Source organism: Zonotrichia leucophrys, chromosome 1 (assembly GCF_028769735.1).
Source record: "Zonotrichia leucophrys gambelii isolate GWCS_2022_RI chromosome 1, RI_Zleu_2.0, whole genome shotgun sequence".
Lineage (NCBI taxonomy): Eukaryota > Metazoa > Chordata > Aves > Passeriformes > Passerellidae > Zonotrichia > Zonotrichia leucophrys.
This window is the reverse complement of record NC_088169.1, coordinates 72,464,860-72,481,967: the sequence shown is the minus strand read 5'-3', so window position 1 is coordinate 72,481,967 and position 17,108 is coordinate 72,464,860. Positions and strand designations below refer to the sequence as shown.

The following is a 17,108-nucleotide window of genomic DNA, read 5'->3' as shown; positions in this document are numbered from 1 at the left end:
GAGTAGACACAAATATAAGCTGGGAAGCACCACCATGCACTGTGTAAACAAGGCATCAAGCACTGGGCATCCAGCCAGTGCTGGTGTTTGTGTCAAAGACATTTGGTTAAACTGGCATTTTATCTTTAACAACCTCTGAGGTAGAAATAAAAATGTCATGAACATAGAAAAAGCAGTTATGAGTATAAATAAAGAAATCAATAGAAATCAGTAACATTCCCTTATCTACAAAACAGATTTTAACATCAGCATCAGGGTGCAAGCCTGCGGTAAACATTTCCAGCCAGCGTAGTTGTTCCAGTATTGTATGCACAGAATCAAGACCTTTCTTCAGCACTTCTGCACAGAGCATGAAATGTGCTGTGTAAAAGTCTTGCACATGCAAGTGAGAAATACAAAGGTTTTCTTCAAAAGAAGAATTTGGTAGGTGTGCACGTCTCACAATGTTTCCAAGTATCTGCGTAGGAGCAGCATGTCTCTATGCAAGTATTATCAACAGTGCAAAACAATGGATTGCTACATTTGTGTACTTAGCACATACACCTCCACAACCTCATAACAAGTTCTTCCCCCAGGCTACATTCCCCAAGAACAGCCCATACTTCTTTCCAACACTGGATGTATCCAGCACTTTGATGCACAGTTTCTGAAAAACATCTATGAGGAAGCAAAAAATAAGCACTGCCTTCTGAAGGTAAATTGTAACATTTCCTGTAGTCAAGCTTTGGGAGGGAACAACAACCTTGATTTGCTCAGTTTTAGAGCATGGTGCTAATAACACCAAGCTTGTGGGTTTTTAATTCCCATATGGGCTTTTTTTTTTTTTTAAAGAGTTTACTGAAGAGTTGGATTTGATGATCCTTGAGGGTCCCTTCCAATTCAAAATATTCACTGGTTCTGTGCATCTAGACAGCCTTGACAGAAAATGTCCAAACAGCAATCTGTCTGATGCTGTAGCAGACAAAGCTGAGGATTAGCAATATACTGAAGCAATCTACAGACAGCATGTGTCAGCAGCATTCTGCTTTGGTTTGCATACAGATGTACAGAGAACCTTCCAAGAGAGCACTTGCCTAAAAGCTTATGTACAAAAGACATACAAAAATTTGCAATGATTATGGAGCTGCCATCTCTTTCTGGAAATATACTTTAGTAAGTCAGTTATAAGCTCAGAAGTGTCTTAGCTTTGTGAAGTGGGTGACTTAATATGAGTAGTGAGTCAGAGACCTATTCTGCTGATAAGATCAGGGCATTGCCAGATTCAGTACAGGAAGTATCCGGAATTGAAAGCTAGTACACAATTACTTTGCCTATTGTTACATTTCAGAAGTAGTCCATTCTTGCAGGAAACATTTTTAACAACTGAATCAATAATAAAAAAAATCATCCCTCTTAAGTTTACTTCCTCTGCTTGAGAGTCCACTTCACCATTGTGTCCGATGAGCTTTGGAAGAGTCCTGCTGCAAATGTTGGTATTAAATATTTGTTCATTGTAGGCAGTTGTCCTATGGCCTTTTTTGTTGCACTAACAACTATAAAGTAATGTAACAAAGCAAATTCTTTTCTCTTTTCTTTGCTCTAGCACTGACTGGTAAATATGTGAGAGCACATCTACAGCTTCCTTAGAAATTGCATACAAAGCACTGGAAAGCAGCCAGGCAGATGTTTGGAAATGGCACATTCACAGATTGAAAATTTAACTATTTTACAGCCAAGCAAGACTGAACAGCAGAATCAGACCATTTAATTTGAAATATCTTATAAGACCCAGCTATGACTGCTAAACACATTTATGGCTTTCATCTCACAGTACTGACAGCTCATTTCCCACATGGCTCCTTGCTCTCCAGTGACAGGCTGCTATACAGAAGTCACAGGTTGAGGAACACAGTACTTTGGCAGATCAGATCCACAAGTTTAGATGAACACAAACTTCTTTGCACAGTTTATCTTAACTAACGCCAACTGTCTCAAAGTACAGCTATTTTGAATACATGATCAAGCTTCTCTTACCCTGACATGGCAGCAACCTTTTGCTCCAATAAAGCAAATGTCAGTATCTACCGCTGCAGATAATTCCTACTTTTTCCCAGTTACTCTGACAGCAGCCAGCATTTAAGAAATATGTGGTATTATTTACCTAAAGATGTGATTGAGACCCTTCCACTTGCGGTAACTTTTCACATGCTCATTAATGGAAATGGATTAAGGGAATTATGCCACTAACACTTCAGCCTAGAGACAGGAAGGCACACTACAAGTTTTTCTAGATGAAAGGAAACAACTACAGAAGGCATCGTGTTCAGCCTGGATGTGACTGGAGCAAAACTGATAGGTGCAATATAACACTGACATACAAGGATGGTTGCCTTCACATAAATGTTATTAAACATACTAAGATGGATGTATGTGCATTACCCATTTGACAACCCATAACAGTTGCAAGGAAGATGTATAGCATTCATACTGTACATATCCTAGCACTCTACTCATACCATAAAAGCCACTAATATGAAGTTCAAACATGCCTATGTAGGGACTCCAAAACAAAGCTCAGATAGTTCCCAACAAATTAATCTGCCTTAGCTGGCAGCAGATTATCCATAGATAAGTCTGGGAAGATACAAAATTGTTATTTATATTTCATATTTGTCAGTATTTATTATATACACACATATATATAATCATACCTATACATAATTGTTTGATAGGGTCTGTTCCTTTATCTACATATCTGTATCTCATAGTCTCATAAAAACCTGAGCTCATCAAAACTCAATTTTGATGGAGCAGAGAAATTGCACAGTGTCCTCATCAAAAGTCCTTCCCCCAGTTACTCATCCCAGGGAGTGTAATACATTTACTTCATCAAAATTCATAAGGTTCTCCTGCTTCAGTCACTTTGATTGATGTCATTAATGATAGTGAACCACAGAACAGAGTAAATGGTGAGTGACAACATGCTGATGCAGCCTTCAATAACACATGCAGGATTAAACAAATGAACAAAAACCAAAAAAAGCCTTAGAACTTACTGTCCAAAACTTTATGAAGTACTGCAAGACTGTAGCAGCAACAAACAAACAGTACAGTAAGGAATACATTAAAAACAGGAGGAAGAATTTGTAGTTAGAAAATCCCACACAATTATTCACCCTAGAAGGAGGGGAAAGAGAAAAAGGTTACTAAGGTATACAAAAATTAAAACAAACAAAAAACCCACAATGCATTGCAGAGCAAAATGTGTGTGATGTCAGTGGTATGTCCAAAACACTCCAGGCACCAGTGTTTCAGAAGCAATTTAAGCCAATATTTTGAAGGAAATTTCTCAGGCTGGGAGAATCAGATCTGGGCCTCTCACATCAATTTTGCCCCCCATGATTCTGTAGGACAGGACATGAGCTGGCAAAGCATTACAATACAGACAGTCCATACAGGAAGCAATTCCCAGTACAAACTAACTGCAGGCACCATAGAAAGTAACAGGAACCTCACCATCAACTTCAGGGCATGCTGCTGGGTTACAAAACCACCTCTAAGTCAACTACTGGTAGTAATGGCTTTTTACAGTGATAGCAAATAGTATTTTTACTGACTACCAGTGAACACAAACTGCAGAAGAATCTGAGTGGGTCATACATATCACCTAAAATCCAGAAATGACTCTCCCATTGCAGTGGTATCTCCTCTCCTGCTAACACCAACAGAGTAAACAAAAGAAAAAAAATGGATTTTCTCACAGGTCTTGTTAATGTCAAGGTTTCTCTATATGAGGAGAAACTGCATGATTTGGACTACTGGGCTTACAACTTTAACACTGCATCACACATTTATTCCCATATATTAAAGAACTTCTGTGGAAATCAAGGTTTATTGCAGAAGTTCATTTTTGAAGCAGCATCTAATTAATCATTCTTATACTGATTTTTAAAAAAATAAACTTACCATGGACAGTGGTGGTCCATTTTTAATACACATCTGAAAAAGAAAATTTCCAGCAAGTTAAGACAAAAAATAAGTTTTCTTTCCAAGACACGTAACTTTAGCTTCTACAGTTTTGGGTGTTGTTTTTTATTGATTGATTTTTTTCAAGTATTTTGCCCAACTGTATCTTTTTCAAGCCCTTCTCAAGCATACCACTTCTCTATATTAGAGCAGCTGTTCTTTTACCCAAAAGAACTGATTGAAATTCAGAAGAGTTATGAGGAGAGTTTCTTAAATTAGCATGAGGAGTATTACTGAGCAACACCATGTAGCAGTTCATTAAGCCACACCAGTTTCATGTGTGTGCAGAGAAAACAAATCCAAAGGGTCTGTCAGGGTTGTGTGGATAAGGTGTGTTAGCCTGGCATTCACTTCAACTAAGTCTACCTTAGGGTTATTTTTTCCACCATTTTGTTTGCTGCTTGTCCTTTTTTTTTTTTTTTTTTTTTTTTAAGTTAATGGAGGAAAAGATCAGCACAAAGGGCAATTTGAATAGTTCACGAGCCACTTTAATCCAGTTTTAAAGTAAACACAGTTACTGGACATTTCAGACACAGAGACATTCATTGTATTTGCTAACAAATTTGATTTTAGCCAAAAGATGTGTATTAGGTTCTTCAGTTAACGAGATTTCCTCAAGCTCAGCCTACTGAAGTCTCATGCATAGCCTCAGCCTTCAGTGCCTGTGCAGACTCCTCTGATGATTCACAGTCAAAACAGGGGATAGCAATGATGTTTTTGAAATGTTAAAGGCATGTGACTCTACTGCCAATTTTTGAGATAAACATTTTTAGCAGAACACATCTGTTTCAAAGCTACAGAAACAAGATACAATGAAACAGTTCAATAATAAGCTTCAGCTGCTGCTGGTATCTCAGACCTACCTTTCTTTACTTTCAATCCATATGATTTTTTACTTTTTAATTAATCTATTTTTTAATATAAGTTTTGTTTTACAAAGCTACAAGCAGTTTTTCTAAAAAGTTCTGCCACTTTAGACAATAGGGCTGTACCATAATATTGCACCAACAGAAGGAACTGACCCACTGAAGACATGAACACACTAAAGAGATGATTAATGACAGGAAAGAGAAAATCTGTAATTCCAGATTCAGACACTTACACGTCACAGGCAGAACAGTGGTGGCAGCGGTCAGGTTTGATCAGCTGGCATCGATCACAGTATCTGATTGCTGTATTTAAGTGCAAGGGTCAGGTCAGTAGAATTCATCTCATTTTATGAAAGCTTTCCCCCTTAACATGAACTGAATCTTAAAAGAGCTTCCTGCCCTCCCCTGCCACACTTGTTCTCACAGATTGTCACACACCTAATCTCATATGATATGTAGTTTTGATTTTTTAAGGAATGTAACATATTAAAGTATTCAAAAGTACCTGTTACTACTCTACTGATTCCATTTTCATTTACTCTTTGACTCCCAAGTCTTCCTATCCTTCATCTTCTGGCACTGATCCCCTTTTCACATCTGCACAGGGTACTAAGGCATCTCATTGTGAAACTACATTCTTTCAGCAAGTCAGCCTTCTGCACTGGCTTTCACCATCCGCTTCACCAAACAATGATCTAGCAGAGTGTTCAGTAAGTCAGTTCTTCCTCATCTTTCCTGGATATTTTTAAAGAGACCTTCAGGTTTTTCTCAATGGAAATAAGACACCAGCACAGGCAGTTTGAAAGCAGGAGGAAAGCCAACATGTACAGCTAAACAGAACTGATAAGAGCTAGCAACAGCTTCCCAGACCACTCCAGGAACTTAAGACTGGGACTCTCTTATATGGAGGCCTGTATTTAAAAGAGCCAGGTGTCCTTAGACTTTCTTTGGAAAAGTCACAGTAAACTTGGGCAATGGTTATTCTGAGAAGTTTATATTTTTGGAAACTCTACAGGGTTGTTAGTTTCAAGAAAGAGAAAAAGATATATGCCCATATAAAAGCTACAGATTTTTAAAGAATGTACATATACATAAGACAGCACTTTCACAGCTCATTCATCTATAAATTGGAATAAAATGCCTACATATATTAAAAGCAAATCCAGAAACAGTTCATAACTAGATTTGTACTGAATTGCAGATGGGAATGAAACAATACTTATTTGTTTTTAAATTGCAAAAGCCTGTTAAGATCTTAAGTATATTTCTCCTCACGCTGAATCAAAACAGCTCAAAAAGAAAAGGAAAAAATTTAAGTGAGGATAAAAGCGATTATAAAATTGAACAACACACTTGATTTTCCCTTTTCAAGCTGTCTTAGCTATATTTGTTTGCTGTGTTTATTTTTAATTGCCACAGCTGGAGATAACTGCTATCATCTCTCTTCCTGCTAGAAGATATTTTTCTTCTTTAATTTCAGGTAGTGGCTTTATGTTGAGAACCTGAGAAAAAGGCCTGCTCTTTCTCTCAGAGGGATTAAACACCAGGACAAACAAAGAACAAAACATCATGGCTTTTGCAATATGTGCTTAATAAATTATTGATTCAATGGCAACAAATGAATAAACAGCAACTTGAGGAGCACAGAATTATCTTTATATCTCACCTCTCGATGCTGTTGTCGTATAGATAGGCAAGTCTTTGGCAGCTCTTCTTAAAATCTCCTGCTGGATTTCTGGTCTCGTTTCTTTTTCATATTGTTCTTTATCAAGTTTTGTCAAGGAGAACTAAGAAGGATGTAGAAAATGGATAGGATGGGAAGGATTAATTATTACTTTGTTTTCCAGGAAAAGATCCTTTGGGTGTTCCCATCCACTGACCCAAAAGCACCATGTAAACAAAAAAAAGAATGCTACAGGAATTACAGGGGATCTTTAGAACTCCTAAGTTTCTGGATGTATTCTGGATGTACTTAATTTCTGGCTGTATTTTCAAGAAAATAATCTTTATCTGTGTTCCATTATCAATAGTATTTTCTCTCCAACACAAGGGAACACAGAGACTCAAAGTGAGTTTTAAGGTACAAGCTTTCCTTTAACTCATGATAAGCGTAATTTAAGCGAACTGTGAACAAGAGGAAGGTGCAACAGTCCTTTGCTGCTACAAGGCACTGAAGTTCTCTTCCCCCACTTCCTCTCTAACATACAGAGGGGTACAAACCAGATGGAGGGAAAAAAAAAGCAGGCAGGGGGTGTGGGGAGCTTCACAGCCCCACACAGAAGCTGGAAAAGTTTAACAGGATTTTTAACTCAGGAGTAGTCAACACTAGTCTCAAAATTCTTAAGTTGTACTGAAAGCACCTTAAGCAAAGCCTGTACAGTTTGGGAGTGTCCTACAATTCTGAGTAAAGCCTGACAAGCATTCCTGTTGAAACCTCACTGAAATGTAAGCCTTTACCAGAAAATCCTGGAGAGCTTTTACTCATTTGTAAACAGTATTTCCCAGTAAGCCCCACAAAACCCAGCGTGCTGACGAGGCTCTGTGCAGCGGGGGCTGAAATGACGATTTTCTTTGGTATTTTTCTGTTCCAAAGCGCTTCTAAACTCTGAGCTTCCTGCATGGACTACAAGAGCTCTCTTTATGAGCACACATAGACAAAGCATTCATGGTAGAGAGTGGAAAATGCTATGTGTGCAGCTGGAACAAAAACTGGCTTAGTGTGGTTTAGTATGATCATATTTTCCTACCAAAAACATGTGCATGATTAGTTCACATGGATTCTCCTCTCATCCTGCACTTTTTCCTCTTTTGGATTACAGTCAGTTGGCAAGCAACAATGAAGACTCCACTTACAGCAAGGAGGAAGCAGTAAGACATTGGTGCAATTTCTCTGTGCTATTTCCTAACACAGAATGCAAGCAAGATGCCTCACAGCTCACAGAATCTAGTTAAGCCTCCTGTCACATGTAGCACCATCCCAGTTATTGCGCCTACACACCCTTCGAGGGTGAAACATGAAACATGCCTAAATAATACCCTTTTAAATAACCAGACACTAGAACTAATCTATGTGAAGGGTGAAATGAAAGTTTAACATTTCAGCCATCACTAAGAGTTTGACCTAATTATTTAAATTTAACCACTCGGATCGATATTTATTCAAGCATGAAAACTGGAGACGCTCACATCAAAAGTTTAAGGCAGCTGTGAAGCATCATTCCAGCAAACAGTAGTGCAATACACCTTAATCCCTACCACCCTTGTGAGGCTGCTAGGTGACCCAGGTATCCATGATCTGCAATCAAGCAGAGGTTGCAGGAAAAATGAGCACCCCCTCTAGATGACACTTCAAGGCAAACCATTTGTGCACAGAAAAGGAACCCACTAAAAAGATTTAAAGCTTTTTAAATTTGTCCATGTAACGTCATTGTATTACTCTAAAAATCCTGGATAGGATTTTGGTTTTCCAAAAAGCTGCATTTCTCTTCTAATTTCAGAACTTAATAGGGCTATGAGACCACAGTCTCTCAGGACAATAGCAGGATATGTTCAAAGGCATCCAAAGTTGTCTGTTACCACACAGCAAACAGAATTCCCAATGAGGTTCCAGCAGTTCTTATTGAAAACAGAAAGAATCCCTTTGTTTCCTTCCTCTTTCTGGATCTTGTATAATGCTGATTGTTCTTTCTTAGGACAAATGCACAGGGATTACACTAAGACAACAGCAGCTGCAGAATCTTTTTTTTAGTTCAATAGTAGGATCACAGGATGCTATTTGTTTTGCAAGAATAGCCAATTTGAATGATTAAAACTATATACATTTACATTCTCACACGATGGAGAGATACTGAAGTCATGGTTGTTTTTAAGTACAAACAGCATAAATTACTCACTAGTACATGAACAGAAGCGATTTGCCCAGAAACAGAAAAGATGGTGCTGGGTTTTAAATTTGCTTGGTTTTTTGCTTTTTAAAATTTTTTTGAGTGTGGTTTTTTGTTGTCCTGGTGGGAGAGGTTTTTTGAGGGTTTTTTGTCCTTTTTCATTTAAAGCTAGCTGTAGAAGAAAATTTCATTAAATCTGATCTCTCTCCACAGTTAATATACAAAAAATTCATTACATGCCATATGCCCAAGCCATCCCTTTTGCCTGCTGAATACAAAAAGCCTGCTACATCATCACTGTAACTACAGGAAAAGTATTGTCAGAATAAGTTTGCTATTAATGAAGAATTCAAGAAGAGAGTAAAAGTTACTAGGTATTAGCATTAAGAGCAGCTCTAGTTCATATAGCTTTATAAAACCTAGAATAACAATTTCAACTACGTTCTAACTAGTTAACCTGCTTAACTCAACCATTTTCCTGCAAAACCACTGCAGAAAAAGCAAAACCAAATTACCCTGAATACAAGCCCCTTTGAATTTTTAGGTTTACCAATTCATAGACTCATGTAGGTTGGAAAACATCTAAGGTCATCAAGCCCAGCCATAAACCCAGCACTGCCAAGTCCACCACTAAACCACATCCCCAAATGCCACATCTATAAGTGTTTTAAAACCTCCAGGGATGGGGATACAACCATTTCTCTGGGCAGCCTGTTCCAGTGATTGTGACAACAAGCCTTTCAGTGAAGAAATTTTTCCTAATATCTGATCTAGATTTCCCCTGGTGCAATTTGAGTCCATTTCCTCTTGTCCTGTCACTTGTTACCTGGGAGAAGAGGCCGACCCCCACCTGGCTACACTCTCCTTTCAGACAGTTACAGAGAGCAGGAAGGTCCCCCCAAGCCTCATTTTCTCCAGGCTGAACACCCCCAGCTCTCTCAGCTGCTCCTCACAGGATTTGTACTCCAGACCAACAGCTTGTGCTCCATCTTCAACAGCTGCATTTAGACTTTTTGCTTAGCTAAACAGCAGAATAGTGTTTAGCTTTTTACACTTCATATTCCACAGCTTTAACACACAGATCTCTAAGCTATAATTAAGCACTACAGAGCAGTGTTTGCTTCTTCTTCAAAACATGGGAATAACTTGTCTCAAGAATGTTTAAGGTTGACAGTAGCACTGAATGTCAGTCTTGCTGAAAACAGAATAAAAATTCAACCCCCACAGAGCAACCAACACCTCAAACAGTTTAGACAGTTTAAAAGCTTTGTAAAAACAAGGAAGAGAAGTGCAATATTTTAAATTCAGTGCCTGTATTTAATCCTTACATACACACACATTAGAGAAAATGGAAAACAAGGTAATCCATCTCAGGCTTATTGGAATTAATACAGTTCTTTTTCAAAACAAAACTTCATCATGCATTCTTTCGCTATTGTATAAAGGTTCTTTATGTGGTCACATCTCAGTGTTCCTAAACCTTAACCCTTGACTAATACGTGGGTTCAGTCCTCCAGGTCATAAGTATACATTGCATTATTACCCTTTCTTATTCAAACAACAGTTAAAACTGCCTAAAAAGGAAACATAAAAATGTTGTCACTGTACTTCATTTATCCTTTTTAAAAATTCCAAGTTTCAAGCAAGTCACTTCATAGCATAGCACTGTACAAGACTGCCAAACTTGTGATGATTTAAACACACATTTTGTATAAGGAAATGTCATTACACAAAACATATGGTATTTTAAGATTAACTTGATCATTTTCATTCATGATACACTGTCATGCTGTTCTATTTTAGACAATGAGAAGGCAAAGGTGAATCATGCAGTACTGCAAACAAATTTCATCACTGAAAACAGTTCAGCTATTTATAAAAAAGCTGACATTTTCATAACATTATACTTACCTCATTAGAGGGGGTTGCAGGAGAGGTGAAAATTGTCTTCCCATAGGACCATACAAACATGACAAATGACAGATGAAAAACTACAAGGTAGACAACTGCAATAAAATACAAATCAGAATTTGGTGAATATAGCTGAAAAAAACAAAAAACAAAACAAAACAAAAAAACCAAAAAACAAAACAAAACAAAACAAAAAAAAAACAAACAAAAAAAACCCAACCCTGATCTTTGAGGAGGGCTAAGCAACTACCAACTAAGTGAACTAGGACTGTTCACTTAAAAAAAAAAATAAATAAACAGCCACCCTCACTCCCCAAATGTTACAGCTGCTCTTCCTCAAGGAAATAATGTTTTTATTATAGATTTTATCATTCAAAGTGACCTTGAATGCTTCCAGGGATGGAGCATCCACAACTTCTCTGGGCAACCTTTGCTGTTGCCACAATAAAGAACTTCTTTCTAATACCTAATTTATACCTGCCCTCTTTCAGTTTGAAGTCATTCTGCCCTTGTCCTATCATTCCATGTCCCTGTTACAAGTCTCTCCCCAGGACTCCTGTAGTCCCCCCTGCAGGTACTGGAAAGTGCTATTAGGTCTCCCTGGAGACTTCTCCAGGATAATAAGCCCCAGCTCCCTTAGGCTGCCTTCAGCTGGACAGATGTTTCATTCCTCTGATCATCTTTGTAGCCTCCTCTGTACCAGCTCCAGCAGGTCCCAGTCCTCCCTGTGCTGGGCCCCAGAGCTGGTGCAGCCCTGCAGGTGGGCTCTGAGCAGAGCAGAGGGGCAGAATCCCCTCCCTGGCCCTGCTGCCCACCACTGGATGCAGCCCAGGACACCACTGGCTTTCAGGACTGTGAGCCATGTAGGGCTTCTCATCAACCAACACCTCCATGTCTTTCTCCCCAGATTGGACTGCTTTTCAATCCAGTCTCTGCCCAGCCTGTACTTGTGCTTGGGATTGTCCTGACTCATGTGCAGGACCTTGCTGAACTTTCCAAAGTAGATTTTGAAGGAGAAAACAAATCGACAAAACCCACCCCCCAAAAACCAACCAAACAAAATTCACCACTGAAAATAAGGGCCCCACAAAACAAAACCACATCCTTCCCCCGAACAAAAAACCAACAAAAAACCCCCCAAACCCCAGAACTGAACACAGCCTCACTTCTGGCATGTAAGTGACTAACCTTTCTGGATAAAGATGATGCTGTAATTGCTGTAATTCTGTTCTAGATTATCAGAAAGTAATTGATTGCTTACTGACCTACATAATTCAATTTAATTTCTACTTCTAACAGAAACAGCACAGTACTGTGCCATTACAGAAGGCACAGGTCATGAATGACAGTTAAAATCCCCAAACAGGGTTTGGAGAGTACTGCACTCCAGTCATGCCAGATGTGAGTTAAAGATTTTCTTACTATCTTTCAAATCATCTGAGAAATACAAGCTGGAAAAGTCCTATTACACACAGTGGCAATAAAATGTAGCTGGGTTTAGGAGGCAGCTCAATAAATTTTCTAATGAGTATGCATGATATCACTGTCTTAAAGACCAGAAATGCAGACCTTATGACCCAGGAAGCTCCTTCCAATCTTGTTTCCTCTAATGGTTTCTTTTATCACTTGTCAAGAGGAAACAGATCAGTTGTGCCAGAACAGCAAGTCTTAGAGAAGTCATATTAAATATTTATATTATCTTCAGTTGCAGTAAAGTAGGAAATTTGACCTACTTTTCTGTACAGATGGAGTCCTTTAAGAAGGTGTATGATATACTTGATGGATAGCAAAAAAGGCTCAAAACTTTGGGAACCTCCAACAGCTCAGAAAATGTTTGTGCACAGTGACAGAAGACATGGCTTTAATTTATCATCTTTCAGGATTTTCACTGTTTATTGCAATGAAAACAAACAAATTGCATTTGAGCTTTTGTTAGAGAATTATTCTTTTTACCTTGGCCTCTGATTCCTCCAACCTCAGAGGCAGACTTGGCAAATTTTCAGCTGTGGAGCTGATTGAAAATGCCAGAAACAAAACCATTTTCTAAAGCCATCCTAAATCAGTCACTTGATAGGAAAGAACTTGTGTATTACTGTAGTAAGCACTGCATTATTAGAAGTTGTCTGTTATGAAAAACATACTCTACATTCAAACACAATGTGATTAAGCAACTAAAGAATGAGCAAATGGTTTGGAAGAGAGGAAAAAAATACATAAAACTGGAATGGAATCAGTGGCACAGATCAGAACTTTGGTGGAGAAGAGAGCAAGAGAAATTGAATAGAAGGAAAGAGGAAATGAGATACAGGGAAGGGCAAGGCACAGCAAAACTAACTTACACAGTAAACAGTTCTCTCTGTCCATAAAAATCACACCAGAATTCAGATTCTTTTGAAGGATTATTTTTAGTGCACACACAATGAGTCAAACAGCAGAACCTCAAAGCTTTGTCACAGGCTGTAAATGTCCCTAAAACCCACAGAATAACAGGGACCACAGCTGGCTGTGTCAAGGGTACAGATCTGTGCCAGAGCTACCAGTATTTATTAGATAGAGGCAGCTATTAAAATGCTCTTTGTGTCACTGAGCTCTTGCAATCTGTCACCATCATTAAAAGCCAAGGGCCACTAGTCAGTAGCCAGTGATGGGCACCACCCAGGGAAAGACCCTGCAGTTGGCAGTGCATAGTGGCTTCACTCTAAATAAATTCTTGCTTCTTTTCCTACTCCCATGCTGCCTTTCCTACTGTGATTACACATAACTGTCCTGTGAATGCTCCCCAGGAAATGAGAGGGAGGGAAGATGCCATTTTTAACAGCTTTACTTTAGCAGTCCATCTACCCACCACTTCGGGTATCAGCAGCTCTCTACAGACTACTCCCTGAAGCATCTTGCATCTGTTTCCAGAACAAATGTAAACTGGGTTTATTCCTAGTCAACTCATTTTCTTGTAATTACAAGCTAGATGGAAAATACAACAAAAACCCCCAATCCCAGTATCTGCCAGTTTATCCAGACTCAGAGTTACAAGGAAGCCCCGGCTAGTCTAAGGCAACCCAGGGTTCTCGGTGCCATGCTGTGACCTAGTGAAGTCAGTTCTCTTTAAAGGCATTGATGCATACTATGCCAAATTTATGGCTTCAAGAAGACAATGTCTTAAGACATGCTCTCAGAATCCTCTTAAAATATGCTAAGCTCTCCTAAGATTTGCCCTTAACATTCTTTTCTGAATCATTCTTAATACTACTTTCAAGACAGGGTCAGATGGCAGAGAGGCAATAATATATAACAGTGGTATATTACATTGTTAACAGAGATTCAGAGTTGACTTTATTCCTCTATCCTAATGGATATAAAACTAGGCAAGAATATAAAATTACAAAGCAAAAATAAGCTTTAACAGGGTGAAGGAATCACCACTAATTAAATCAAAAGTTGCCATTATATTAAAATCCTTTTACTGCAGTACGTATTACAGTGAAACACAGAGCAAAACACACTTGCTAAGATGCACATTATTGATTCACATAACAATGTTTCTGGTATTTTGTTCTTTCAACTCCTCTGATGGTGATTCCTGGTGATCATGAGCTGGCTTATAAGAACTTTAGAAAACTTCAGCCACCTTTCTTCTCAAATCAAAGAAGACTTCACATGTCATTTTCAAATCAACTTTCATGGTTGATAAATTCACGCACACAGAAAGCCTATGACATGATTCAGAATGGGAGGTGCAAGCAGCATGCAGGTGACAGCTATTAAGAGCCTAACAGGTTCCAGTGATAGTATCACTCTCATTACTTAATCTTGCATTTTCCTTCTCTGGTAGGTTTAGAAGAACCTGATCCAGTTAGATAGGAACTGCATTTGGGATAGTGATCTGACTATGCAACACAAACATTGCTCTGCCAGACTTCCTTAACTGATACATGAATCTTGCCTTTCAGGGAGAAATTAGAAAGGAAAACTTATTCATCTACAGGTCAACAGCAAGTACAGCAGCAGCTTGCAGAATTTTGCGAAGTCAAGGTAAAGCCCAACTGTAAAATGGGATGAAAAAATCCAGTGTAACACAAGCTCACAACTTGAATGGCTTATTTTGAAGATTTTCCTATTTTTTCAGCTCTCCATTAGAAATTAAACAACAAATTCCATCAAGATTCCTTCTTTTTACAGTGTTCTGGTAAACATTCACCAGGAAGAACACTGATAGATTAGCTTCTAGTTTTGTGCTCTTTTGCAAAATTTTTAAGAGATGAGATTTTACCAGTCTGAAACAGCCTTCTGTGGATAGTTGAAGTGCAAATCTGTGCTTAATCTACCACTCATGTTTCCCTATAAACTGTAATGAACTCCCAAATATCCCAGCAACAATATACTAGAATCTTTTTTGTTAGTTTTTATCTCTGTCACTGTGTACTACTACCCACTGTGGCATGTACTTGCTAAAGCCAATATGAAGATTAAAATTTCTCAAAACAAGGCTTCAAACACTTGACCTGGAAATTTAAAATTATAATGTGTAGCCACTTTTGAAATGGTTGTGTTTTGCACAATTCTAACTACTCCTTAAGAATGGAGTTCTGAGGAAATTGGTAAGCTGTTTGGAAAATATTAAGCAGTACAACAACAATTCACCCTCTTCCAGAAGTCTCCCAGGTCACAGGCCTAAATAGAAAATGGAATTGTGTATGTGCTGCAGTTCCTTCTCTCTTCTCCTTTTTCTGTTCTTGGTAGGGACCCATTTAAAAATAAACGCAAACTTAAATCATAGTTGCATTACTTGCATTAGTCACAGATCTTGTCACCATCCCAAGTTTGTGGTATTAGAAACAAAACAGACTCAACTGTACAATATTTACCTTGTTTCTTAGCACTAATCTACTCGCTACACAGAGCTCACACATAAAGGAGTACATTTAAACTCTATGTCCCTTAAGACTTGCATGCAAAGCAGCTATTCACATCTTCATAAAAACTTTAAAAAATTACCTTTTTCGACAGTTGAAGAAATGGTAACTGGAAGAGAAAAAAAAAAAAGTTATGTAAATTTGTACATAATGAAATAATTGGCTAAAAGTGAGATATACAAAGTTGTTGACCTGTTCCAAAGCATACTTTAGGTGTCAGGAGAGTTTCCCCACCCAACACTGGGGTAAAACAGGAGTCAATATTCCTCCTGCCAGCCTTGATGCTTGGCGAGTTACTGGAAGAGCTGAAGGGATGCAGTTCCCTGGGCTAATGAAGCGAGCACACTCCACAGACAATAATTAGACAGAATTTATGCACATTCCCCTTCCTATATGCACCTAACTCATTTTTCTGAGTCAACAGCTAGGCCAACAGGTGTACCACTGGAAAGCAGAAAACAAAGTGAAAAGTTCTTAATTTTCCTGTGAAACTGTTACACCCAACCTTCTTCCTTAAGTTTTCCTCCCCCCCCCCCCACGACTTCTCTCTTCCTGTCACATACTATTTTTTGCCTTTTTCCCCCCTGACCTGAATTCTTCATACATAGTTGAAATCTCTCTACCTCCTCATCTCCTTTTACGCCAACAGCAAATTCCACTGTTCAAATCTACCTTGTACACTGCCTGACTAGTACATCTTCCTGCCCTCAGGCTTCTCCAAAACCTTCACACTCAGTTTATCGGTTCAGGGATGATGCTGAACAGAGAGCTGCTCGACTTGTTGGTTGCTGTGTTCATATCACTCCCCTTGCTGGATTTCTTCCTTGGACACTGAATTACTGAAACTCACTGAGGAAAGGATCCTTCCTGACTCCATCCTAAAGCTTCTGGTCACCAGCACAAGCAAAATCCTAACAGGGCACACCGTGCTTCCTGCAGTTAGCTCACTACATATTTCTTCCCCTCTCCCAGCTCTGACATTTCTACTGTCATTAACCTGTGCAACAATTCAAAAGAGCTTTCTCCAGATGCACACTAGACTGTTACATCTGCAGGGCTTGAGTGTGCATTGCAAACTTCCTTCTGAAGGGCAGCTTGTTACAGAGGTGGCACTTGTCACTTACCTGTAGATACCTACAGGGAAAGGGTCTATGACTGCATTATGCACCTGTGCCTCTTTTCATGGGCAGCAAGAGGCATTATGACATGATATCTCAGTGTATAGATGATCCCTTTTTGTTCAGACATGTTTTAGAGTTTTTTCCTTCTTTCTTGCCCTCATACCTTTCCATTAAATATCCACCGTCTGTACACAGAAGCCTCTGCAAAGTTAATGGAAAAGGTTCCGATTCCTTCCATCTAAAGGAGGAAGAAATTACCATTTGGGATAGAAAAATGTTGCCTTCAAACTCAAGGAGGTCAATCCTAAAGAACAGCTTCATTTCACATTAGTTATGCATACTTGCACAGCCTGCTCCCATGTTTCTGCCTGAAACTCCACTGCACGCTTCAGAAGCCAAATTATTTTT

General features: G+C 38.8%; 1 protein-coding gene across 3 annotated transcripts in view; it reads right to left on the bottom strand.

Annotated features, from left to right (window-relative positions):
• Positions 1 to 17,108, bottom strand: part of ZDHHC20 (zinc finger DHHC-type palmitoyltransferase 20) — a 45,863-nt gene that overhangs the window by 11,868 nt on the left and 16,887 nt on the right. For all 3 annotated transcript variants that reach the window (XM_064717508.1, XM_064717500.1, XM_064717491.1), the window contains exons 2-7: positions 15,662 to 15,688; positions 10,670 to 10,764; positions 6,541 to 6,661; positions 5,108 to 5,177; positions 3,946 to 3,978; positions 3,036 to 3,156 (exon numbers count right to left, since the gene is read on the bottom strand). In XM_064717508.1, the coding sequence (XP_064573578.1) occupies positions 3,036 to 3,156; positions 3,946 to 3,978; positions 5,108 to 5,177; positions 6,541 to 6,661; positions 10,670 to 10,729 (405 nt within the window). In that variant the 5' untranslated portion in view covers positions 10,730 to 10,764; positions 15,662 to 15,688. The remainder of the gene's footprint in view (positions 1 to 3,035; positions 3,157 to 3,945; positions 3,979 to 5,107; positions 5,178 to 6,540; positions 6,662 to 10,669; positions 10,765 to 15,661; positions 15,689 to 17,108) is intronic.